At 37.0% G+C, this 27724-nt stretch overlaps 2 protein-coding genes across 2 annotated transcripts in view; both read right to left on the bottom strand.

Moving 5' to 3' along the window:
• The window catches only part of LOC121432067 (tyrosine-protein phosphatase non-receptor type 13-like), a 61529-nt gene extending 49851 nt beyond the window's left edge, over nucleotides 1–11678 (bottom strand). The window contains exons 1-7 of the mRNA XM_041629898.1: nucleotides 11425–11678; nucleotides 6943–7090; nucleotides 4691–4872; nucleotides 3943–4101; nucleotides 2393–2488; nucleotides 1415–1520; nucleotides 50–799 (exon numbers count right to left, since the gene is read on the bottom strand). Of these exons, the coding sequence (XP_041485832.1) occupies nucleotides 50–799; nucleotides 1415–1520; nucleotides 2393–2488; nucleotides 3943–4101; nucleotides 4691–4872; nucleotides 6943–7072 (1423 nt within the window). The 5' untranslated portion in view covers nucleotides 7073–7090; nucleotides 11425–11678. The remainder of the gene's footprint in view (nucleotides 1–49; nucleotides 800–1414; nucleotides 1521–2392; nucleotides 2489–3942; nucleotides 4102–4690; nucleotides 4873–6942; nucleotides 7091–11424) is intronic.
• A 3375-nt stretch (nucleotides 11679–15053) lies between these two features.
• Nucleotides 15054–26972, bottom strand: LOC121431981 (hydroxyacyl-coenzyme A dehydrogenase, mitochondrial-like). The gene is made up of 8 exons (XM_041629784.1): nucleotides 26761–26972; nucleotides 25074–25202; nucleotides 24204–24361; nucleotides 23376–23502; nucleotides 22492–22581; nucleotides 20489–20561; nucleotides 16835–16951; nucleotides 15054–15554 (listed from the first exon to the last, which is right to left on the bottom strand). The coding sequence occupies exons 1-8, from the start codon at nucleotides 26875–26877 to the stop codon at nucleotides 15433–15435; spliced, it is 933 nt and encodes a 310-aa protein (XP_041485718.1). The 5' UTR covers nucleotides 26878–26972; the 3' UTR covers nucleotides 15054–15432.
• Between the last annotated feature and the right edge of the window lie 752 nt (nucleotides 26973–27724).

The raw sequence follows: 27724 nt of genomic DNA, 5'->3' as shown, positions 1-27724 counted from the left end.
AAACTCATTCTTAGTTTGTTGCCAATATTAGACGCAACTTCTTCTGTACCTTGTCTGGCCGACTCCACTGAGTTGAGGGATTTGTAGGACCTAGCCTCTGACCTCCCATCTCCATACTGACTCTCATCCTCCGTCATTGTGTCCGTTTCGCTCTCATAATCCGACACAGACCTTGTCAGTTCTCTACCATACCGTGGTCGAAGCCCTAGTTGATCTCGAAGACGACCCAACCTCTCCCTCCTCTCTCTTAACCGTTCATAAACCAGATTAGTCCTGCTGGATTTGCCACGGGGCGGTGGCGATCGCTGCTTCGAGCGACTCGGCGGCCTGTCTGGCATGGATTCGTAGCCCCGCGATGACGTAGAATGCGATTTGGAATGCTTAGACGTGGCACGGCGAGAATGGCCACTCCTTTCGCTCAACGCCTGATAACCATTTGATTTCTCTGTTCTGTTCGCAGGGGAGAAAATATCCGACATGTGATAGGAGCGTCCTTCGGGAGAGTTAGATTTATGTGAGGTATCCCTGCGACTTGATCTTTCATCCAGTATTTCTCGTGAGCTCCTTGTAGAGCGGCTACGTGGTAACGAGTCCTTGTACGAGCGCATGTCGCTGTAACTGTCCTGAGAGTCTATGGTACTGCTACTGAGGTTAGAATATCCAGCGCGTCTGTGTTTCGATTTTGACCCTCTCCTTGCGTCCGGTTCGTCATGGTCTTGCATGGTCCGCTTTGGCTTGTGATCAGTGGAGTCGCTGGAATTTAGGTGCTGGTGATTCCTTTTGCCAGGACTCACTCGACCTGTTATCAGCACAGAGAAAAAAAATTGATAAAACTAACATGACTTTCATTTTTTATAGTAACGACAAAAACATTTCGCTTCATAAGCACTTTTTACATCAGAACAACATCAAGAAGTGCTTTCATATAATATTTGGTCATCGGATCATAGAAGGCCTGCACACAATGTATGTACTTCTCCCACTCCCTGGGGAGCACTCCAACATGAATAAAGACACATGCAGACTCTTAACACTCCAGTCAAAAGAAGAAGGCCTCATGGGAGATCCAGAAAAAGGGCATCCATTGAAGAAGATGGTAAAACATAAGAGCCCTCTTCCATAAAATTTACTATTATGCCAACTCTGACATTCAATGGTTACTACCATGGCAACAATGTCCAACATCCAATCATAATCAAGGATTCCATTGGATGAAAGAAAATTATGCTCTTTTCCAGTTGAAAAATAATCAGTAAAATCCCCAAAATGTGTAAAACATCAAATTTTATCTACAAATTTGAAAAACACTACAGCATTTACATACAAAGTGGGTCTGTAGATTTCTACTGTAAACTGAAATAAAGATCTATGAATTCATTAACATACTACCAAAATGTGTCATTAAAGGATGTACCTGATCGCCTGTGTTCTGGTGACCCGTTGCGAGACATGGGTGACCCTGTTACCGTGGAAACACTGTTGTTTGTATTACTATTGAAGCTGTCTCCCATTTGGTCCAGCTGTTACCAAGACAAACATGCAACCTCCATACATCAATATTCAACAGATGACAAAGGTAAAGAGGGTGTATAATAAGAGTACAAAGATATACATGTACATTTTTTTCCTCATCTACTATATTATTGTACATGAATTATGAAATGCATTTTTGTTTTCTGCTCTCTTTATGTATGTAAATATTTAATGACTAGAAATGCATTTATAATGTTATGTGTTGTAAATATGAATTTGATTTTTTACTGATATGGAAATAAAGACATTGAACTTGAAAAAACTTGTATTACTAATTAATATCAAAGGAAAATGGTGGTTACACATTTACTGTATGTGTGCGTGCATGTAAAATGCACTGATATGCAATATCTTGGTCAGGGGGTCTCAAGTTTTTATGATAAAGGAGGAGGAGAAAAGGGAATGAGAAAAGGAGAGGAGAAAACTGAGGGAGAGCAAGTAAGGAGAGAGGATAATGTTTAAAACTGAAGGAAGGAAAGGAAGGAGAAGAAGGATGAATAGGAAGAGGAAGAGGAAAAAGGGAGACAAAGACGAAGAGAAAGAAGAGGAAAGGGAGAAAAAAATTCTGGAGAAAAATAAAAGATAAAAAGAAAGAATAGTAAAAGGAAGAGGAAGGCAAAGCAGAGGAAAGGGAAAATATGAAGAGGATTATGGCAAGGAAGAAGAAAATAAGACAAAAAAAGTATAACAAAGGAAGATGTAGAGGAAAAGGAAGATGAAAATAATAAAAATAAGAAAAAGGACAAAGAATGATAAGCCAAAGAAAGATGAAAGAAGGATAACCACGAAATGGCAGCATGATTCACCGATATAGATCCCGTCAATATCACACGAGTTCTCCAAGATCTTCAGAACTTACCGCAAATATGCTACCAAGTACAATTTTACTAAGCTGGATGATATGACGAGCATAAGGCATGCCATAGCCAAGACTCTGAGCGTGGATGGTACATGCCTGAAATAAAAATAAAAGTTAAAAAAGTTTATGTATTTAGTTTTATTTGTGAATAATCAATACTTTTCAACAATACATGTGCACATTTAAAAGTACTTCCTAATACTATACGTTTATCTAAGTAACATTTGAAATTACAAGGTTTACAATGAAACCATAACAATGACAACTTACAACTACTGCTTTTGTTATTGTTGCTACTAATACTAGTTAAACGAGTACTACTTTATCATTTATATGTTACATGTACGTTAAATCATACAAATATACCAAATCTTTTACAAGAAGTTAGTAGAAATCATTTTCAACATTGTTTACAAATAAATGTCAAAATTATTATTCATTGTTTAACAAAGTCTTGTATTTTCATTGTTGTTTTTATAGTTTATTGCTTTTCAGGCTAAATATGCTCCAAATTTCTATTTTGATCAGTTTTGAATTATATGAGTAAGTATAATTGAAATGGCTCAGCATGTGAAAAAAGCAGCATTCTGTCCCAGCTGATGATATTGGTATTTGTTTGTAAACAAACTGCAAACTGCAAAAAAAAAACACAAGCCAGTGTGCAAGTGCATCAAACAATGTGTCATGATGTAGGGTAGTTGATTTAAGGTTAACCCTAAATAGACTGGGCTATTTCGACGCCTAAGAAGACTGGGGGGGGGCTGATTCAGCCCCCCCTTATGATCTCGGCCGTCGATCGCGCGATCGCGACGAAAATTGGCACACGCGTTACCCATGGCATTATCTACAAAAGTATAACATCAAATTCTGCAAAAAATCTCATGTCTCATTAATTATGCTAATTTATGCGTAAAATCATAAGTTTGCTCTAATTAATAAAATAATGCCCCTGAAATGCTAATTTTTGTTTCACATACTCTAGATAGGCATCTGATCAAATTGATTTCAAAATCACATTTATTTTCTTATGTATTCTATTGTTTTCTAAATTTCTTATGTATTTCTTTGTTTTTTGACTTTTTGTTTTTTATTGTTTTTTCAATGGAAATTGTCGGGGAATTTATTTTGACCATAAAAAAGATAAAATTGATTGATTTTAAGCAGTAAAAGGAAAAATAATGATACATTTATGAATTTTGGCTAAGAACACTATTTGCATTGGATTTGTACACAAATTCACGTTTTTGAGTAATTTTGGGTCTGCATGCACTTACGAAATGTTGCGTAATTTTGGAACCGCGTACCCGGGGGTCACAATTTTGGTCTCAAAAGTTGCGCAAGACTTGAAAGTAAAATGTCAGTGAGCGACGCGGTCAAAAAATTTTGCGCGGCGGATTTATCGCGAAAAATGTCGAGGGGGGGGCTGAATCAGCCCCCCAGTCTTTTTAGGGTTAAGACAATGTCTTCTGCAACTCAATTTCACATTAAGAACTTATCGTAACCTCTTACTTCTGGATTCTGTTGACTGAAAACACCCTAACTCAACCTACCTCTAATATCTGCACCAGTGCTAGGCGGGTGACTGGGTTGTTGTCCGACATGCCCATCAACAGCGACTGTAGGCTGGTACTGAGGACCGCACTGCTGTACGGAACACGCATGTAATCGGATGCCCACAAAAGAGACTTGCCAAGTGCGTAGACATACATCTGTATGCAGAGGAGGGGGGGAGGGGTTAACACAAAGATACATTACAGAATAATATGCATATATGCAGAAATAAATAGGATTTTTGTATAGAAGGAGGTGGGGAGGGTTTGTACATATATATTTTTTCTGTTTACTCAAAATTACAATTCGCATGGCACCAAACAACATTTTATCTTTTGTGCATTTCCCCTGAAAGTACATGTATTTCTATTTGAATGTTATGTAATAAGATTTTTACATGGGAAGTACGAAGGGTTTGTATTTTTTTTATTCTGTTTACTCGAAATTACAATTTGCATTGCACCAAACGGCAATTTATCCATTGAACATTTAGCCAGAGTTTATTTCGCAGAATGTTACAGTATTGAGAATCCTTGGATGAGTAGCATTTTTAATCAGCATCACCATACCTTAACTTCAGGTAATGCAATTTAAAAATAATGATGCAGCATTTGGCTTGCTATACCCTAGCTCCTTACACAACAGCAGTGTGAAACAACCACTGGAAGTGTCTATGGGAGCATTCAGACAAAAAATAATTAAACAATTAACCAAACAAATAACTACAAATCACATGTTGGATAATACCTTTTCAACAGTAGCATTTGAGAATGACCTCTGACCTCCGATTCCCTCTGGAGGGAGGTAGTTGGCGATGTTCGGGAGCGTGACATCGATGCTTTCGGCAAACTGAACCGTGCCGCTAGGACTGAAGAGAACGGTATACGGGCTGACAACAAAGCTGGGACCGTCTGATTCTATGGCACGACCTTCAGGTTGATTTGGATGTAAAAGAAATTACAAAAATAAATCAGAAATTAAGAGGCAGCTGATTTGATGCAATGAAGCATTCAATAAGGAACAGATTATCCAGTTTCTATAGGGAGGGACTGAGTTGTGAAAGTGAGTAGAATCAGATGTATACATTTATGAGGCATAATACTTTTATCTACCGTATATGGGAATCTATATGTGGAGCGTTGTGGTCCAGCGGATTAGTCTTCTGACTTTGAAACAGAGGGTCGTGGGTTCGAATCCCAGCCATGGCATAATTTCCTTCAGTAAGAAATTCATCACATTGTGCTGCACTCAACCCAGGTGAGATGAATGGATACCTGACAGGAATTTATTCCTTGAAATGCCACCACACTGTAAAAGGCTGCGGGGATAAAGCCAGGGTAATAATATGCAATTCCTTTTGAAGCACTTAGAGACGTTTTGACATGTGATATGCTCTACACAACAAGTGGAATGCCTCTGGCCGTCTCACCTGCATCACGCGGTTCAATATAGCAGCAGTGCTGACTTTGCATACTACTCTAACTCGCACAAGATGTTCAGTGATACATGGTTACTCTTATGTCCTCTTTTTATGAACTAGACCAATAAACTTACAGAGATATGATGGTTATTCAACAAAAAACCCTAACATGGCCAAAGTTCATTGACCTTACATGACCTTTGACCTTGATCATGTGACCTGAAACTGGAACAGGATGTTCAGTGATACTTGATTACTCTTATGTACAAGTTTCATGAATCAGATCCATAAACTTTCAAAGTTATGATGGTAATTCAACAGATACACCCAATTCGGCTAAAGTTCATTGACCTTTGACCTTGGACATGTGACCTGAAACACGCACAGGATGTTCAGTGATACTTGATTACTCTAATGTCCAAGTTTAACGAACTAGACCAATAAACTTTCAAAGTTATGATGGTAATTCAACAGATACCCCCGATTCGGCCAAAGTTCATTGACCCTAAATGACCTTTGACCTTAATCATGAGACCTGAAACTTGCACAAAATGTTCAGTGATGCTTGATTACTATTATGTCCAAGTTTCATGAATCAGATCCATAAACTTTCAAAGTTATGATGGGAATTCAGCAGATATCCCCAATTCGGCCAAAGTTCATTGACCCTAAATGACCTTTGACCTTGATCATGTGACCTGAAACTTGCACAAAATGTTCAGTGATGCTTGATTACTATTATGTCCAAGTGTCATGAATCAGATCCATAAACTTTCAAAGTTATGATGGGAATTCAACAGATATCCCCAATTCGTCCAAAGTTCATTGACCCTAAATGACCTTTGACCTTGGTCATGTGACGTGAAACTCATGCAGGATGTTCAGTGATACTTGATTAACCTTATGTTCAAGTTTCATGAACTAGGTCCATATATTTTCTAAGTTATGATGACATTTCAAAAACTTAACCTCAGGTTAAGATTTTGATGTTGATTCCTCCAACATGGTCTAAGTTCATTGACCCTAAATGACCTTTGACCTTGGTCATGTGACATGAAACTCTGATAGGATGTTCAGTAATACTTGATTAACCTTATGGCCAAGTTTTATTAACTAGGTCCATATACTTTCTAAGTTATGATGTCATTTCAAAAACTTAACATCAGGTTAAGATTTGATGTTGACGCCGCCGCCGTCGGAAAAGCGGCGCCTATAGTCTCACTTTGCTTCGCAGGTGAGACAAAAACTGTATTATGATTATTACTGTTATTATATTTTCCAAACATGCTGGTCAAGAAAATGGCACCAGTGATTCAGAAAATGATATGAATCTTCAAACTTATCTTGGAACAGTTATACATCATTTTTCTTTCTTCTGTTCCTGCCAAATCAAACTCTGTAATGAACCCAATAGCAACTTAAACAGGCAATTTCTCATTTTTATTAGGGCATTTTTAAATGAAAATTTCATGGGCTAATCGCCCATGGCCCCAAAGATTCGTTTTGCTTGCTACATATATTATACATGTACTTGCTGTATAATAAAAAATTACAAAACATTTTCATAAACTGAAATTACCTTGAATGAATATGTCCTGTATGGCCTTGCAGCTCTGACAGAGTATGCTCCAGAGCTCCTCCTCTTCCAGGGGTCCTCCTCTCACCTGGAGCACCTCACTCAAGGAGACCTGGATACTACTGACAGGCATGATGGTGGATCACTGGATCTGGTTAACAGAAGGAGACAGAAACCAAAATGATTTTTCATTAAATGTATGAGGCATTTACGGGCTCAAAACTCTGACTTAGGATGCTCCACCTCCTCCAGGGACCTCCTCAAACCTGGAGCACCTCACTCAAGGAGACCCGGGAGGTGTTTCATGAAAGGACTTGTCGGACATTTTATCCGACAAGTCCCATTTTATTCGACAGTTACCATAGGAACAGTGCCTCTCAGCCGATCAAAATCATGGAAAGATGTCAGATAGATCTGATAACTTGCCAGATGAAAATATTGATGAAACGCTCCCCAGGATACTACTACTGACAATTCATGATGGTGGATCACTGGATCTGGGTATATATATTCTCCTCCTGCTGACCAGGGGACCTCCAATTGGAGATCTGGAGACCTGGATAATACTACAACCAACAGGTAATGGTAAGGTACAGTGAAAGTATGGTATTACAGATCTGACCGAGATCCTCCACTTCTACTCTTATTTTCATAGTAAAAGAGCTTTATTTGCACACAACCTCAAGGAATAATTGCAAATCAAACACAGATGAAATTAAAATAAACAATCAAAAGCGATATCCAAATACGTTGTACAAGTGGTAGGCATTAATTTGCTTTTCTAACAAGTTGTTCACCCACCCTTAACGGACGATCAGGAACATTTTAAAATTGTTTTAGGTGCTAACAATAAACAAGTGGAATGCCTCTGGCCGTCTCACCTGCATCACGCGGTTCAATATAGCAGCAGTGCTCACTTTGAATACTACTCTAACTCGCACGAGATGTTCAGTGATACATGGTTACTCTTATCTCCCTTTTTTATGAACTAGACCAATAAACTTACAGAGATATGATGGTTATTCAACAAAAAACCCCAACATGGCCAAAGTTCATTGACCTTACATGACCTTTGACCTTGATCATGTGACCTGAAACTGGAACAGGATGTTCAGTGATACTTGATTACTCTTATGTACAAGTTTCATGAATCAGATCCATAAACTTTCAAAGTTATGATGGTAATTCAACAGATACACCCAATTCGGCCAAAGTTCATTGACCTTTGACCTTGGTCATGTGACCTGAAACGCGCACAGGATGTTCAGTGATACTTGATTACTCTAATGTCCAAGTTTAATGAACTAGACCAATAAACTTTCAAAGTTATGATGGTAATTCAACAGATACCCCCGATTCGGCCAAAGTTCATTGACCCAAAATGACCTTTGACCTTAATCATGAGACCTGAAACTTGCACAAAATTTTCAGTGATGCTTGATTACTATTATGTCCAAGTTTCATGAATCAGATCCATAAACTTTCAAAGTTATGATGGGAATTCAACAGATATCCCCAATTCGTCCAAAGTTCATTGACCCTAAATGACCTTTGACCTTGGTCATGTGATGTGAAACTCATGCAGGATGTTCAGTGATACTTGATTAACCTTATGTCCAAGTTTCATGAACTACATGTAGGTCCATATATTTTCTAAGTTATGATGACATTTCAAAAACTTAACCTCAGGTTAAGATTTCGATGTTGATCCCTCCAACATGGTCTAAGTTCATTGACCCTAAATGACCTTTGACCTTGGTCATGTGACATGAAACTCTACTAGGATGTTCAGTAATACTTGATTAACCTTATGGCCAAGTTTTATTAACTAGGTCCATATACTTTCTAAGTTATGACATCATTTCAAAAACTTAACCTCAGGTTAAGATTTGATGTTGACGCCGCCGCCGCCGTCGGAAAAGCGGCGCCTTTAGTCTCACTTTGCTTCGCAGGTGAGACAAAAATCCATTTTATACACCTTTCGATGTGAACTCCCATCCTCCAAAAGAAATACAAATGAGGGTTTATTCAAACAACAGCGGAAAATGAAAATAAAACAGAATTGAAGTTGTAAATATCTAAGATTGCTAAAAGGATGATAAGGAACATTTTAAAATTGTTTTTAAGTGCTAACAAGTAAAAATCTATCTTATAAACCTTTCGATGTGAATTCCCATCCTCCAAAAAAGAAATATAAATGACGTATCATTCAGACAACAGTGGAAAAGCAAAATAATTTACTAAACGGACGATCAGGAACATTTAAAAAAAATTTGAGGTGCTTATGTTTCACATTGTTGATCACTAACGTTATGGACCCGGTGGGGGGGGTCACTCTCCACGTGGCCTGCTACGCACCCGCGTCCAGAAAAAGCGTTGATTGAAAAGGGTCCCCATTTCGGGCACTCGGGCGGCGTCAACGTCTTTAGCAAAAAGGGTTGCATTTCAGCACCATTCGCTGGTAAATCGCTAGCTATAAGGGTAGCCTTTTCTTTCTCTCTTCACGCCATTTAGCTTATTTGGTTATCAAAATTACGCCATTTAGGGGTGCAAATTTGAGGAAACCCGGGAGCAGACCTAAGCCAACACCATGAAGGGCGATTTTAAGGGTTACAAAATAATCCATGCACATGCATGCCGGCGCAGCCAGCGCAGCACTTGATTTACCCCCGTACAGTCCTATTAATCTCTTACACCTGGCTCTATACTCGCGTTACCCACACGCCCACATGTATAACATCGATTTTGATGTTTACGCCACTTAGGGTATCAAATTAGGGGATCTCCCTGTTCACGCCACTAAGGGTGGCTTTTCTCATGGGTTACGCCATTTAGGGTTGTAAATTTACTTAATGTCATTACGCCATTTCGGATGCATTTCTGAGGTTTTCAGACACGGGTGGGTAGAAGTCCATGTGGTAATTGACCCCCCCCCCTTTCGGGGTTACGGTGCGACACCGCGTCCATAAAACATTCGGGCAAGTCTCCCCCGTCTTTTCATATTTTTCTCTTATTTTTTATGAATTCTTGTTTAAAAATTAAATCGATAGCGTAGAAACATTGGACATTAAGTTGTTTCCCATTTACATGATTTAGGGCTAGATTTTTTAGAAGGAATATCTCGGGGGCGAAAGTTTTAGGTTTTTTGGCGGTATTTGTAGATGAATGCAATAGAATCCCTGGCTCCGTGTGAGAGTAAGCATACGTTAGAAAATGATTTTTACTCTCTAGGAGCCTCCTGGCTAGGCCTACAGAGTACCGATACACTTTGTTACTTTGTATCATCAGCATGATCAGCCGTGATTAGATCGTTATCGGCTGCCTATCTGATGATGATCGGTGACTTACAGGGTATAGTCTTTTCACGTCTTTTCATTTAGATCTATCTTTAATTCGTGACAGTGTCAATGACATGATGCGCGACATTCACTTTTTTTTACCCAAAAGTTGACACTGACACTTGACAGTACTGCTAGTAACTGAGTAGTATTCACACATAAATCTAAGAATAAGATCTAACGTTAATGTACGTGCGTTAGCTTAGTCTTAACGTTTTTAGACCTAACTTAACGGTTTGTTAACCATTAAGTTAATGGTTAAGGCTTACGTTAACTTAGACTAAGCTAGATGATGATTCCTATTGTACAACGCCTACTTAGCTTGTTGTACGCAAGCAAATGGGAGGCTGAATGTCACACATTCGCACCGTTGCACACAAGACATACCATCCAAAATGTACCATTGCACGGCTTTAGGAGGTGACGTCACAATGCGATTTCATTGATTAAATAAGGGGACAATCAATGCGCGTACAGCCTGCTGGCTAAATGCGCAATGCTGTCCAAGAAATGTGAGCTTGTGGGCCCGGCTTGTGGGATTTTGCTTTTCGCTTTCAATATTTTTGCTCCCTTTTTATAGATAACTGCAGGGAAAAACTCTTTTTTTTCATATTTTCGCTAGATTCCGAGGCGGTGTACAACACAAATAACGAATATTCTTATTCGTGCAATGGTGCGAGATTTCGCATTCGGTGAAAGAAAGAAACGCATCTTTCTTTCACCTCATGCGAAATCTTGCACCATCGCACTCATGCCTAATCGCTATTTGTATATTGTATTGGAGTCACAATTTAATAGAGGTTTAACACACACGACACAGTCACAGTCAGTGAGTCACATTATTAAATCTCAAAATGAATTAATACAAGAAATGCATGATAAAAAAGGGGGAAAAAATAAAATAAAAATAATGAATAAAATTGTTACCCTACTCTTTATACAGTGAGTGGCAAAAATAGTCAATCATGACTTATTGCCAAATAAAAACAAGGAATGGAATGGATCAGTCTCAATTCTCAGTTCAAATTTCAATATTCAATTCATCATGCTGCGAGTGCAATGGCATGCCAATGCAAAATGAACTGGGTTCAAAAATCAAACTGTGTGAAGAAAAATGCTCTTTTTGACGGCACAGCCAACAACTTACCGGCTACCGAGACTATATCCTGAAATAGTTGATGGTATTGCTCATGGGTGTAGCATTCAAATTCTTCCATTGCAAACAAGGGTCTCCATGTTGGCTATTTGAGAGAAAAAACATCCCATTTCGATTGTAAACAACGATCTGCAGCCGCAACTTTATGGCTTCACAGTACGTACGAATTCATCCTCGTCAATCGCCCGATCCGACCCCGGTGTACGGTAGCAAGCAGGTGCATTTTTCATGTATGTAACGCATACCATTTCAAAGACTCATAGCGTTATTGACAACGGTAGACGCGTCGACTTTTGCATAGGGGTGTACAAACTTCAAATCTGAGAATCTATTTAAATTTCTTCATTATTCCTTCATTTGTATGTATTACAAAATATTTAAAAATCTTATTTTAAGGAAATGATAGTATTAAAATTTTGTAAAATTTACACAAAAATTGATTCTGTGTTACAATCGAACGGATCGAAATTTTTTGAACCCCATAATCATAATGGACTAATCAAAAATCCTCTGTTCAAAGCTAATTACTGAGTACCGTATACTGTAATAAAAGCTCCTTGAATTCTGACTGTACGGAACCGCGCCCACGTATGGAAGCTTCTTCCATACCCACGAAAGGAAATATTGCTCATATATAATGATGAAAGTAATTAAGATTATAAACAAGGCCATATGCGTTTCCTCATCTTAACATATGTAACTCTAAATTTTTTTATCATTAACATTAAAAAATTAAATGCCACATAAAACAGGGGAAATAATATACCCCCATTCCAATTCACTTAATTATTTCTATATTATATCGAGCTATTACAGAGAAATTAAGCTCTATGATTATATAAATGTGTATGACCTATCACAGTTACGATGGAGAGGATATGAAATAAATGTCAGTTTAATTGGACAAGTTTATCAAACTTACATGACAATCTATTTTGAGTGGGTGCCCGATCTAAATCTAGTTCATGTTTTTATTTTCATTTCCATAACCAATTCTCAAACATGGAATGTTTAAAAAAAAAATCAAGATCTAACTTGTAATTTTCTGATATTTATTCATTGAATTTATAACCATGTCCTAATAAATCGAAATGTGATTTTCACAAAGAAAAAGTTCCAAAAAAAAATCTCTCGTCACACAAATAAGTGAGCCTGAAATACAACCCCCAGGGGTGCGTGGGGGGCACTTCCACTGATGATTGGATACCATGCGCGACTATGGGGCCTCGAAAAGCATGTATTTCCCATATTCTGAAAATGCACCCCTTAACAAATATTGGCATGTTAAACCCTACCCTTAACAAGTATTGGCAACAAAACGATACTCTTCAATGCCAAGTATTCCCTGAATTGACCCATTAAACAAGTACAGCGATATTTTCATTGTACGTCGGTTTTACCTTTACCTACAACATTGGTTTAGTACAGCCCCACCTCTACATCCCGTGCAAATCATACCCTAAACACGTAGTGTTGACTATAGGGGCAAAAAGTAGGTCCTTTATTAATAGATTAATAGATATCCTTTTTTCATGATTTAAGTGTTTTTGACACCCTTATTACATTACATGTTTTTTTGGTCACGCATGGTATCCACTCGCTGATGTAGGTGCCCCCCCCTCGGGCATACAACATAATATCAAAACAAAGAGAATTAATTTACTGCACTGAAAGTTTTTTTTTTATTTCCTTCATTGGAATATTATATCACACATTCAATGACATTTGATCAAATATGATAAAATTTAGGCACAAACTACAACAGAAATAAAACATCAAAACATTTTCCGGTGAATAAAGACGGATTTCCATAAACGCTCTCATCTCATCAGTATCTCAAGATAATTCGGTCTGGCGGTAATCAAATTCATGCAACGATAAATCAAAATGTATCATGAAGTAAGAGAGATGGGGGAGGGGGAGAAAATGAGAGAAATAGAACATAGAGTTGTGATAAAGATAGCTATAAATAATCATTGTGAGCTAATTAAACAATTGTATTTTGCAAATTAAGGCTGGATTTGTCTTCAAATGGACCTGTATTGTATTCCCTCACACAGAGGCTTGTTGGGATAGTGGCCAATTGTGCTTAGTCCAATGCATGCCTTTCTGTGTAGAGAGCATGAACATGGATGTAAGCAAAAGTAAGGAAGTTACTCCTTTATCATCATCCTTTTAGTGGTTCTAATGCCTTCCTATTCCCAACAAACCACAGTTCTTAATAATAAGATTAATTAGCGATTATCTTGAGACAATTGTGAATACTATTCAATGATCAGGAACAAAATTAATTCTATACATGTATTTTTCATTCAATATGTGAAATTGAAGCCTTTAATAATTATACCCTGCATACTTCTAATATAAAAAAATGTGAATACATGAGCTTCATCAAAGGAGCATCTAACCGAATCCATTAACATCCAAATCATGCATTTATACGGGTAAAAATAAGTGTTAAATTGTTTAATTCCTCAAATTTATCTCATATTCTGTTGTCAATGCAAGACTGTATTGGGAAGTGCTAAAATGAGAGTCCAAAGTTAATCTTGCTTTTGTTCTAGTAATCTCATTTAACTTGTAACTACAAGTTAATGGCAGGAATTTATTCCTTGAAATGCTTGTGCAGTGAAAAAGGCCTGCTGGAGCTAAAGCCAGGTTCATAATATCAAAGGCCTCTTTGGAAGCTCATAGAGATTTTAAGTGGTACATGATATGTGCTATACAAGACCTGAATATTACTATTATCATTTTGATTACAATGACAATATCATCTTTCATTTTACAAGACATTGAGATTACCCTTTTGCCAGATAACAACTTGATGCCTTACTCATTTCAAGAATCAGAATCACATTCAAAGAAAAATATCAGAAGAAACCTTACGCACTCGGATGAATACTGTATGAAAATCTTTTAAAAAATGATTAAAAACTCAAATATCCAAGATATGTGAAATGAATTTGATCATAAAACATAAAACAAATAATCAACTTTAAAAGAAAGACAAATATAAAGAATACATATATTGGTTTAGGGTTAGGGTTAACCCTAACCCTAACTTATATTAATGAAATCATGAAAACAAATATTACAAGCACAAAGAAAAGTGCAAACATATACTCTTTGAGTTATTGCTTGTTGCATTCTAAAATCGCACAGTAATGTATTACTTGGATTACAGAGAGCGAAACTCAACATGAGTTTATTATGTAATTTTATGATAATTGATTGTAAAAGGACCAAGATAAAGAACTGTTGCAGTTCAAATAAGACTAGATTGCAAGGTCTGATGCCATATTCACATGTATGAAACAGAGTCCAAACCAACCAAAGGTCCCACATACAGTGGCTCGGACATCCATATTTTATGAAGTTACCCATATATTGTGGCTGGGCTGATAAAACTTTGGATCTCAACATTAAAAAAGAAAATTTATAGCAGCTTAGAAAAAGCTGCATTTTAAACATATAGCAATGGTGGCAGTTCTCTTATTGTCTGAAGATAGTCCCCTGATACCTGTGAAGAACTCTTTGAGGAAGGTTGCTACCCATATCAAAACTCTGAGATCTATCTTATTCTGAGCTGTCAACAAGATGTTTAAATTTGGAGATTTTATCAGCCAAGCCACAACCTGTCGGCTTCTAACCAGCATGTACCGAGGTCCTGTAGGGTGTTTAAAGAAAGTTGTCTGACACTTAATTGATATCCTTGGTTTTGATTGGCTGAGAAGCACTGGTCTCTAACTGTGACTACGGTATTACAGTCAGTGCTGACAACTTTCTAAAAACACCCCAAGTCTTCAAGACATTGACTGTTTTTAGAGTGCAAGATATGGGGAGCATTCCTGAAAAGTTTTGTCAGTGACTTTCACTACTAATTCACTCTCAGCCAATCAGATGAAGTCAGTCATAGTAGCTTATAACAAGAGTCGGTGAAAATCACTGACATTCTGCTTCGTGAAATACTCCCATGGAATGTAGAATGAATAGATCTATTTATTTGTTGTATTTGTAGAAACCCTCGCCCGTTTTCACACCGAGCTTGCCCTCTGCTACGAGGTCATTGATCATCTTGCTTGGTTTGAAGAGAGGCTCATCGGGGAAAGATTCGCTCCATCCTGTATTGAAAAATAGAAATAAACCATTCAAAGATGAATTTATGACCAAAAGGATACAACATCTTGATACCTATTGGTATTCTTATAATATATCCAAACTGGAATGAACTAAATAGATTCTCGACCTCACACAGTCAAATTTATGCATCTGCAATAAAAAATCATTGTACTCGACTTCTAAATTTTCAAGCAATGACCTCTGTGATCTTTGACTTTGACCTTGTGACCCCAAAATCAATCAGGGCCCCGTCTTACAAAGAGTTGCGATTGATCCAATCAACCACAACTATGGAAAGCCAGCAACGTCAATATCTAATGGCACGTTTGTTCAAAAATATTTTCTGGATATGCTGTTTATTCATACATTTTTTCATTGCCTTCTTGAAAAGGATGCTTCTCTTTGCTTACAAAGGACATTGCGCAAACTTCCTGTAGAAAAAAATATGACACTGATGGATTCCATAAATTTGAGATTGATTGGATCAATCGTTACTCTTTGTAAGATGGGGCTCAGATCATAATCCCTCTCACATAATGTACATAAATAAGCTAAGTGTAAAGTTGAACCCTAAAACAACTTCAGTTACGAACAAGGCATTTTCAGTTACACATATATAATGATCTCTGTGACCTCGACCTTTGACATCATTTGTACTAGAATCCACTGTATATATTTCTACATTTGGTATAAAAGGGACATATATACAACACTATTCTAATGCATGATGGCCTACAGGGGCAATTAAATGTGTGTTATGGCTCTTTCGAGATCAGTTCCCCTCTAATAGAAGTCTGAAAATTGAATTTGTAAAACATTTAGGAAGCGAAGTTGGCTCAGTCGGTAAAGCGTCTACCTGTCAAACCAAAGGTCATTGGGTCGAGTCCTACCAGGTGGATGACTGAAGCCTGCATTGTGTGTGCACGTCCCTCCCCTGTTCCATAGATGCAGGCTATGTTACAGTGAAAAACACTGTCCCTCGGATAGAATGTTAAATGGAGGCCCAGTGTAGAGGAGAGTCATCACCTTTGCACGTTAAGAACCCACTGCACTATTCGTATAAGAGTAGGGGTAAACCCCGGTGTAGTGGTCCACCTGCATTCCCCCATCAGTTTTATTGGGAGGAGAGACGTCTGGGTCATAGTAATTCAGTTCGCTTTTCACCTCCCAGGCACAGGTAACACCAAACAAATAATAATTTTGGTCATTTTCGTGTCAAATTTTCTTTTCCATCATAATTGAACATTTTCTTGAATATGTCTTTGATTCATTTGTTTCTCACCATCCAGAATAAACTTAATGACGTCTACACCAACGTAGTCCACCAGCTCAAATGGTCCCATGGGATAACCTGCTCCGAGCTTCATACCAATGTCCACATCCTTCATGGTAGCATCACCTAGAAAATAAAAAAGAAAAACAAAATGAAAATCCAAGTGACAGGCAAATCTATGGGCTGGTTGAGCTCCAAACCCTACTTTGTTTTTCTCTCATATGTGGAGTGTTCCAGCCCAGTGGATTAGTCCTGGGACTTTGTAACAGAGGGTTGTAGGTTCAAATCCCAGCCATGGCATGTTTTCTTTCAGCAAAAATAAATTTACTCACAATGTGCTGCATTCAACCCAGGTGAGGTTTTCTTTCAGTAAGAAATTTATCCACACTGTGCTGCACTTGACCCAGGTGAGGTAAATGGGTACCGGCAAGAAGTAATTCCTCAAAAAGCTGTGTGCACGAAAATCGGTAGACTAGCTTAGCCGGGGTAATATAGGAGCGACTTGAGCACCTAGCAAGGTGGATAAGTGCACTATACAATACTATATTATCTATTTATTTATTATTTGGCAGCACATAGAGATGTTAGATAACATGATATGCACTTTATACAAGAACTGATTATTATCATTATCAGATTTTTCATATCTTCTGTAAAAATATTGATGAACTTGTCATTATAAGGAGACACTTTTGCATTTTCACTTGATTGTGAATGTAAGCAAATATGCATGAAATATGATTAAAATGAGAAAAAATTATTAATATAGGAGTTGTGGTATTGTCTCTTTTTGCTATTAAAGTGTAATGTGCAAATTTAGGCATTAAGATATGACAAGATACCCAGTAATTGCAAAATTGTTACACAAATTTTGCTACTAGACGTAACTACATATGCATGTTTTCATACCCACTCTACAACCACGGTTTGCATTAGAGCTTAGAGAAATCCTATACTCACAGTTTCTTCTCAAACTCCTATTAAACCAGTTCTTATTAGTAGGGGATTAACCTTTGGACAGTAAATAAAATTCTTCCTAATCTACCACATTTTGGATTGTATTGTTGTGTTTCATCAATTTTCTAGTTTGTCATACAAGTGCATGTACATGTAATTCTATAAAAGGTATCCACCCCCCTTGACTGTGAATCTACCTGAATCACAGAAAATGAAGTGAAATGAAAGTAGGAGATTTCTTTATAATCATTTTCCTTATCAAACACAGGTTTGTTAAAGGTCAATTCCACCCCAGAAAAATGTTGATTTGAATAAATAGAGAAAAATCTAACGAGCATAACGCTGAAAACTTCATCAAAATCGGATGTTAAATAAGAAAGTTATGACATTTTAAACTCTCGCATATTTTTCTCAAAACAGTTGTATGCACAACTCAGTAATATGCAACTGCAAGAGACTATGATTTTATTTATGATTCTATATTATTTTATTGTTTTAATTAGACAATATTTCAATTTATACAGAATTGACAATAATGTAAAACTTGACTGAACTACATAATGTTAAACAATGTTAATTCCACAGGTTCAGGGAGAAAAAAGGCTCGATTTCAAATGACATGGGTGAGAATATCAGAATATTTCATATTACAGATAATAAAATACAAAAGAAATAGTGAGTGCATGATGTCATCAGTCCCCTCCTTTGCATACTGGCCAGGATGTGCATGTAACTGATGTGTGAAATTAAGCGAAACTGTAAATGTCATAACTTTCTTATTTTACATCCGATATTGATAAAATTTTCAGTGTTATAATTGTTGGATTTTTCTCTTTTTATTCAAATCAACTTTTTGTCGGGGTGGACTTGTCCTTTAACTTTGCAAAACTACCTGGCTGGAGATTCAAAAGCTTTTATGAGAAGAGAAGCATTGGAATTGAAATTTGAAATTGAAATTAAAATTGAAATTTTATTAACCATTATTTCATAAAAAAACAAAAAAGGACATATGGAAAATATGAAAAATGTTACCCCCTTAAAAGTTACCCTTGAAATGAAAGAAATAGCCCCCAAATTTCTGCAATCGCTCCAATGTGGAAATAGAAGATAGCCCCTAAAAAAATTATTCCTTCCCTGACTATGATGCAGAGTTATATTCATTTAGTCTCGAGGCAGTTCGTCTACCTCTTAGACATCAAAATACCACATGGGTTTAACCCATTTCATCTATTATCAATTGGGTCTAATTAATGTTTGGTCAACACTACACTTGGTCTAATACCCAAGTCAAATTCTCATTTAGCCTAATGTCCAGGGTCCCGTAACACAAATAGCGATTGATCGCTAATTTCAAAGGACAATTCTGATTGGTTCATAGTCGGGCTACTTAGCAAAATGCACATGCAACGATGATCTTGATTGGCCATTTCATTTAGCGATTAATCGCTAACCTTTGTGTTACGGTGCCCAGATGGTCTAATAAGTAATGACCACTTTGACCCCTTTAATATCAATTTGCCAAATTAATATTTCATCATTTACATGTACATAGACCAAGTAGATCATTAGACAAGATGGGTATAGCCTAGCTGGAATTAGACGAAACTGTAATGAAATAGCGATTAGAACAAATAGACAAGCTTATTGTAGATGAACTAGGATAAGACAATGAGGGATGGGTGACACGACATTTGCTCCTGTGACAATCACTATGAGATCAATTTTGTCTTAGATATAGGGTTAGGTTAAGTTGCAATAGGGTTTAATGTTAGGTTTAGGGTAGGGTATAGCGTTAAATCCAAGGTTGAAGTTGATCATTTGATTAGTGTGTGGAATTTACAGCAGAGCAATTGTCGCCAGAGCAAATGTCATGGAACCGTGGGACAAGACCAAATGAAAAGTAAACAAAGTAAGTAGAGCCACAGTGGCAATTTCCCTGACGTAGCTGGGACGGCGGAGGATGAGAGTGGCAGTGCGAGGTATTAGATCCCTGACAATAAACAAAAAAAATGACATTAATGGCGCAGTCACATTTCCCCTACGGCAGCCGTATGGCGAGTCAAAAACAGCCATTTTTACATTTTTTGTATCAGGTACATATAGGTGGTTGGAATAAAAAGCGGCTGTTTTTTACTCGCCGTACGGCCGCCATAGGGGAAATGTGACTGCAGCATTAGGGAATATTTCGTGTTGGAGTGTCAACCCCTCCACCCAGACCTGCCGAACCTTCTACAACCCAAAAAAGTATTCTTATAAGGAAAAAAAGAGTATTTTCTGACAAAAAAAGAATATTTTTAAAAGTTTGTCTCAAGTTCAACTTAACAATCGCCAGTCAGTTGTAGGGAAATTGGTGAAAAAACATGTGAAATGACTCTACTTGAAAACTTAATAATTCACCCTTTAAACATGTGCTCGTAGGCAGGAATTTACTTGTTCTTTTCATGCAACAAGTTACTGGCCCGACAGTGATTTTTACCGGTCTGGGACTGTCGGAGTGGTGCTAGTGTCCCGTGCTGTGTATAATACATACTCCATGATCAGTAATTTAAAAAAAGTAACAAATCATACAAAAAAAGTATTGGTGTATTTATAGTAAAAAAGAGGAACAAATACTCCAAAAAGGGAATGCTTGGCATGTCTGTACACTCGAATGTATACCTTGCTGCCTCAGGGTTTCCTGACATAGCACCACTCGATTCTACTCACCTCTTTCTACCATCCTTATTGCTTCACCCATGTATGGCACGAGCAGCCTGTTCACAACAAAGCCTGGGGTGTCCTAAAAGAGAAATATGAAAAGGGCATATTTTTCAATTCAATTCATTTATTTTCCATTTTCGACATTATTTGAACACTATTTATTCATACATAAACGTACATTAATTACAAGTCATGTTCACATTACATGTATATTTAATTTCAGCAAAATCAAATAGAATTTAAATAAACTGAAATGAAAAACTAACTGAAGTACTAGAGTCTGCATAAAATTCCACCTTCCATTATTAAGGCCAGGGGTATGTTACACAAAGTGACTTACAAATAAATTCCAAGTTGTGTGCCAAATGTAATGTATCACTGCATTAGTCAAATTGTGCTTTAGAGGGAACATGCACCATGGCATCTTCATCAGATTATAATGCACTCAATACCGCGTGGGTGTTGGTGCTTATTTAAGCATGAATTTTTGTGAAACTGAACCCACATTTTTCCAAACATACACAATTCACTTCCTCTCAGAATAATTTATCAAAAGTCAAACCGCTTCTGTTCTGTAGTTCCCCAAGATTCAACATAGTAATAATATTCCGCTTTTATGTAGCACTTTACATCAGAATGACATCGCTAAGCGCTTTACAAATATATTATTACCATGGACATCAGATCCTGGCATGCCTGTACACAATGTATGCACTTACCGGTAAACAAGAATTATCTGTAGTTTCTCTCCTACTCTTCACGCTCAATGCCCAAAATGATTTCCATTTTACGATGAATTAAATCAGTTTGTTACACATTAAGCAATCTAAGAACATTTCTGCACCGTATCATACATGCTGATTGCATGCTGGACCATGCTACTCAAAATGCCTTACTCCTGTTCACCAGAGGATGACTTGGCCTAATATTGTTTCTCGAATCGTTATGCTTTTATTAAAGCTAAATGATAGTAGTTGCAGTAAAACACTAATTTCGTGAGAAAGTCTGTAAAATCAAGGTTAAGTATGACTGTATCATTGTGGATCTAGATCTAGTACAGTTACATAAACTGAACTTTGTGAAATTATAAAATGAAGATCGCCAATAGTGATAGGCACACGTGGGACAGTGTATTATTATTGCTGGAATAAAGACCCGACGGAGATGACCGAATGCACTTATTTTGCTTATTTCTCAGCAATTACATAATTTCTTCCAGAATCCTTTGGCACATATTTTTTATTCATACAAACAGACACTTGGGTGGTCATTATATTAGATTCTGTAAAAAGTTATTTTGAGATCGTTACCAGAACTGGTATTTATCTTTAAATCAACCTGTTAGGGTGAATTTCCCCTTTAAGGTGATTAGGTGAATAACATGTGGTAGTTTTATTTTAACGACTTCAGCAACCAGCATTTTTTTTTATTTCCCCACATACATATACAAAGTGAATAAAAAAGCAATAAAAATATTTTTCATGATTTAAACAACCAGTAAAATTTTCAGTTCCTGGCATAAATGTATAGAGTTAATGAAAATGCAATAACATCATCGAAATACACTCTCCCTAATGTCCCCTCTCCAATAGAGGTATATAATCTTATTCAGGAGGCAGTTTTGCAGTTTCTCTTTATCTTAGCAATGATCACATATGGAATATGATTAGAAAGTGAAAAAAAATGAAAATAATGATACCATTTCCAGTATAAAAACTGTGTGATGTTCTTCCATATCAGCTTTTTAACTTAATGTAATCATCATGCACACTAAATTGGTGATGTAATAAAAAGAACAAAATCACAGCTTAAATAATAATATGCAAATTGGCAACTTTTTGTTTGAATCTTGCTTTCATCTCTCATTTAGACTCATGTTACATCCATATTTAATTTATTAGAATAAGAAAATGAATATACATGTAAAATTGATGATCACTGCCAATTTGAGGAGAAAGAGCAGATTAACTTGATTTTATGTGGCATATAAAGAAAGAAAAAGAACTCACTCTGCATGTGATTGGTGTCTTGCCAACAGCTTTTGAGAAATCCATAAGGCTGTTATACGTATCATCGCTTGTATCGTTTATTCTCACCACCTACAGAAAAGGAAAGAAATAGAGAGGAAAATTAAAAATAGTTTTGAATGCTAAATGGTTTAGAGATCTCCTCCTTCTTCTTTCTTTCTTTCTTCTTTTCCTTCTCCTCCTCCTCCTTCTTTTCCTTCTCTTCCTCCTCCTTCTTTTTCTTTCTTTCTTCTTTTCCATCTCCTCCTCCTCCTTCTTCTTTTTCTTCTTTCTTTCTTCTTCTTTTTCTCTTCTATAGTCTTCTAATTCTAATTTCTTCTTTAAATTATTTTCCCCATTAACTTTTAGTTTTTTATGCTTTTATATGATCGTTTATCATTTATTCTCACCACCTACAGAAGAGGAAAGAAATAAAGAGAGGAAACTAAAAATAGTTTTGAATGCTTAATGGTTTCGAGATCTCCTCCTCCTTCTTCATTCTTGTTCTTTCTTTCTTTCTTCCTTCCTTCCTTCCTTCCTTGCTTTCTTTTTTTTTCTTCTTCTTCCTTCTTCTCCTCTTCTTCTTCTTCCTTTTCATCTTTTTCATCTTCCCCTTCTTCTTCCCCTTCCTCTTCTCCTTCTTTTCATCTTTTTCATCTTCCCCCTTCTTCTTCTTCATCTTTTTCATCTTCCTCCTCTTCTTCTTCTCCTCCTGGATGTTTGCATTTATAGCAAGTGAGCACTTAGTTGTTTGTTTTACATGGTTGTAACATTTGTTCTGGTAAAATGGCCAGAAAATTGCCCCCGCCCCTCCACTTGCCAGATGGGGGGGGGGGGGCAACACACACAGTCTAAACAATTAGAATGTATACACAAAGATAAATTACCTCAACTAGTTTCATCATGGATACTGGATTGAAGAAATGAAGTCCACCAAATCTGTCTTTTCTCGATGTTACACTGGCGATGTCTGAGATTTGTAATGATGATGTGTTGCTTGCAAAGATTGTGTTACTGTACAGAATGAAGGCGAGATGGAAAGGATATTTTAATTCTACAATGATAACAACTGGAGTGAGACCACGCCACAAGTAAAAAAAGAACCATATTTCATCTTGACTAATTTTACAAATTATAATGATATAATTTACTCAAGTTAACAAATACAATGCTGATAATAAGGTAAGTTTTTAAAGTGTCAAATTCACTCTGCAGAGTGCTCAAGGCACATTCATATTGTCGGGCTAAAATAGAAAAGGTTTTGAGATTTTGAAAGTGAAATATTCAACTGATATGCAGCATGGCACACAGTATTTTAAGTCTAAAAGATACATATAATTCCTTCTCCATTTATTTCTTATTCACTCCTACAGCATAAATATACTATTTTAAGTCTAAAAGATACATATAATTCCTTCTCCATTGATTTCTTATTCACTCCTACAGCATGAATATACTATTTTGTCAATATGCCCTCCTAATCCTTTTGAAGGCCTTAAAGAAATACATATTTATATCATGGTTTGGACCTAGTTGCGATGGAAATGATCATTTTTGCATTTCATGAAACAAACAGTCAGCAATTTTCACTGGCTGTTTGTTTTAAGCTACTGAAATCCTTGCATGTGATTGGCTCAGAACAAATTAGTGAGTGGAAAGCAGTGACAAGATGTTTCAGTGAAACACTCCCCTGGACAATTTCATAAACTACTTACGCTGGTGCTATTTTGTCTAACTTGCTGAATAGGTCTTGTTTGATCTTGATGTTTTCAATGATGGCTTCTATCACAAGGTCTGCTGTGCCCACCGGGCCCTCCGCATCGGTAACCATACTGATATTTCCCAAGACGGAGTTCACAAACTCTTTGCCGCCCTAGACAGAAAAGCAGGGAATTTTTAAAAGGAATGAAATGGTACAATGCTGATATTACAACTGCTTTACACATTTTTTTGTTCCATCTCACCCACATGGTCTAATGCTAGTTTGTCTACATGTATTAACTATTTTGTCTTTAACTAGTTTGTCTACATGTACTAAATATTTAGTCTAATTGAGATGAGGCTAATTGCGATTAAGTCAATTTACCATTTTATTTAATTTCAAGTTAGGCTATGCCCATGGATCTCATCTAATATCGACTGGTCTACCATCAATTAATCTATGGCTAGCCGAAATGTTTATCAACCAAAATTTCATTGACAAATTTAGCTTGGAACTTACAAGAATTCAAATACAATGCCAATTTATCGCTTTAGAGTATGATTATTTTTTGTAGAACAAACTGATTGATGCAATCAATTGTAAAATGTCATCCTGCAATTAATCCCTGGGCTTTTTATTACAGGACTCCCCCCTCCAACCCCCCCCCCAAAACACTCATAAAATAATGCACATAATAGCACTTCATATTGACTTACATGTGGACAGAGAGCAGAGAAAATGTCTTGTACCTGCAGCTAGAGTATGGTTCCTTTCAATGTAATAGAATTCTAATTCATTTTAATTACGTTCTTAAATTGCAAAGAGGCTAAACAGGAAAATATCTATTTCTGGTTGAGCTTGGGAATTAAGAAATAAATCTTACATCTGGGTCTTCAGCGTATTTCTTTTTAGCGACACGGGCCAAGCTCTTCTGGATGTAGGCCTTGGAGTTGTCCAAGACATCTTGACTCAGATCCACAACAGTGACTGCATGTCCACTCTGTGCTGCTACCTGTTGAATGATAAATTAACAATAAAGAAGAGTTTGACAAAATCTGAAACAGCAATTACAGTGATGTTATTCAAAATGCAATTTCTTTTTGTTCCACATGGATGAAAAGCAAAAGAAAAGAATAAAGAGACATTTTTGGTACCACATTAACCAGTGCGCGCACACCTTCCTTCAGATAAGACATCCAGAATCTCACTTGAGATCACTTGTTCACTGCTACCATCCTGTCTGTGGAGAATCTACAACTAGGACTATGGTATGCCAATGCTGTATTGAGCACACACTTTAAAAAATCATTAAAATTTCACTTTTGTGACCAAAATTATTTATTTCCATACAGTTGTAATTCAATTTTCATTAGTAACTTAGAATAATTTTTGTATTAACCAGAGCGCTCAAAATCTTGAATTTTTGGCATATTTTTGTGTACGCCCTCTATTAATGGAAAGTAATTTTCATTTTTCAAGTTCTATTTTTAATAAAGAAAAAAATAATTCAAAGAATCAAATTTACTTATGAGCCAAGTTATATAATGAAAAGCCGTAATGGAAACTGACAGTGTAAAAAAATCAAGCATTTGTCCAAAAGTAAAAGAGAAAATAAACCATATATTGTCAACCTTATTTTGCCACACATAGAGATGTAACTGAGAACAAGGTTATATCATAACCTTGTTCACTGAATGAGTGCTTGAGATTGAATAAATGTAAATAAGTACCTGATGCTGGTGATAGAGCCAGAAGAATAAAAAGGACAAGATTCAAGAACTTGAAAAGGAGGAGGGGAAAAATGGAATGTCAGAATTTAGCGTTTGTCAAATGAGGACTCAGGAGTCAGGGCAAGCCAAGCTAGGCTCAAGCTCTGAGGAGGCTAGACCAAAAGCTTCGGTCTCTGTTAATATGTTGGTTGATCAGCTGAACCCTGCTGGCTTCACACACCAAATACAGAGACTGAAGTTCTAACGCGATCTGTACAAGGGACTCCATGGCCACATGTTTATGTCCCAAGTTCGGATGAAACAGAGGTGAAGTTACGTTAGAGCCGAGGAAATTGACTGTTATGTTCCTTTTAACTTGATTTTTTTCAGTTTTTTAGCGATTAATGGCAATAATAGGGAATTAATTTGCATTTCGGTTGCGTTAATTTTCAAAAGTTTGAATCATTAATGACAAAAATTTGAAGAGCCCTGACGGGGAAATTTTGCATTGTAAGTCCCCTAATGGTGGCTGCACGATAGCAAGCCGTCTGTGTACAAGGAGAAATTAAAAAAATTTAAATAATAAAAAAAACTCCTCGAAAGACGAAACAGACAGCTGGCAGCTGTCTACGACTCAGCCTGTAGTGTCAGAGGCATGCTTGCGCTTGGCAGAAAAAAATCAGAAATAAGATAAATCATACCTAGAATCGAAGAGGGGAAGAAAGATGAAGAGGAGGAGGAGACAAAAGAAAATGAGAAGTAAGATTGAGAGAAGAACATGATGACTTGATGTTGATTTATGATTTACACACAAATTCCACACACAAGAACGCTCACATGGGACTACAAAATCCGTTTTACCTGAGCAATACCGGCACCCATTTGACCTCCTCCTATGATTGTTACATTCTTAATAGCTGCCATTCTTGCTGCAGATGTTACCATACTACGGGAGATTACTTTCGTAGCAAATGCCATCTTGAAGATGATGTTAAAAGGGTCAGAAAATAGGCCTAGACGATTTCTGCCGGACTCGGGTTCGGTTTCGCTGCACACGCTCGACGGTGTCTGTGTACGATGACGTGCATGCAGCAAATCAAGAAAGAAAATACCAAAAACAAACAAACTAACAGAGTGGGCGTGTCGGCCGCTCTACAATTATTACTAATATTTTTTCCGGAGGGGGGGGGGGGTCAGGCGCGGATCCAGGAGGGGGCCGAGCCGGCCCCGGCCCCCTATTTTTTGACAACCTGTAGAAAAAAAGTGTACTCTTTAACTTGATAGAAACTATGAAAAACAGAAAGAATAGTAAGAAAGAGTATTTCATACCCATGATGTGTAATTTACAGCCTCGTAACGGCCGGCCCGACCCCGAAAGGAAACAAGAAAAAGGTGAGGGGAAGAATTGGAAAATATACTTTATATCAAAATTTTCGCTCGCGCTTCGCGCTCGCGTTGCCTGTGTAATGAATCCCATTCAAGAGGATTAAATGGCACTTATATATCCAGTTCTGAAATCAATTTTCACACAATATTTTAGCTCGCACATCCGAAGCTTTCATTATTTTGTTTGATTTACACAAATTGTTTATATGTATCAAAATTTTGTTTGATTTGTGAGTTACCTATCCTCTTTGGAAATTCTTACCAAAATTTGTCAAAATGCTCCTTTATCATGTCAGTATATCAAAAAATTAAGCTCGTGCTTCGCGCTCGCATTTAATAGTTTGAGACACACAGCTTGTTCTTTATTTGAATAAAAACGCACTTAGACTGTCCAGTTTTCAGGTCGGAATATCATAATATACTCTCATTATTTAATTGT

The sequence above is a fragment of the Lytechinus variegatus genome, chromosome 18 (assembly GCF_018143015.1).
Source record: "Lytechinus variegatus isolate NC3 chromosome 18, Lvar_3.0, whole genome shotgun sequence".
Lineage (NCBI taxonomy): Eukaryota > Metazoa > Echinodermata > Echinoidea > Temnopleuroida > Toxopneustidae > Lytechinus > Lytechinus variegatus.
This window is presented reverse-complemented; position numbering and strand designations above follow the sequence as displayed.

Bases quoted from the DNA above. Each gene is read 5' to 3' on its own strand.
- LOC121431981 (XM_041629784.1), bottom strand. From the start codon at position 26,877: ATGGCATTTGCTACGAAAGTAATCTCCCGTAGTATGGTAACATCTGCA. The intron at 20,562-22,491 runs GTGAGTTCTTTT...TTTCTCTTTTAG, and splicing joins AGACACCAATCACATGCAGA to GACACCCCAGGCTTTGTTGT. The intron at 15,555-16,834 runs GTGAGAAACAAA...TTTTCAATACAG, and splicing joins CATTAAGTTTATTCTGGATG to GATGGAGCGAATCTTTCCCC.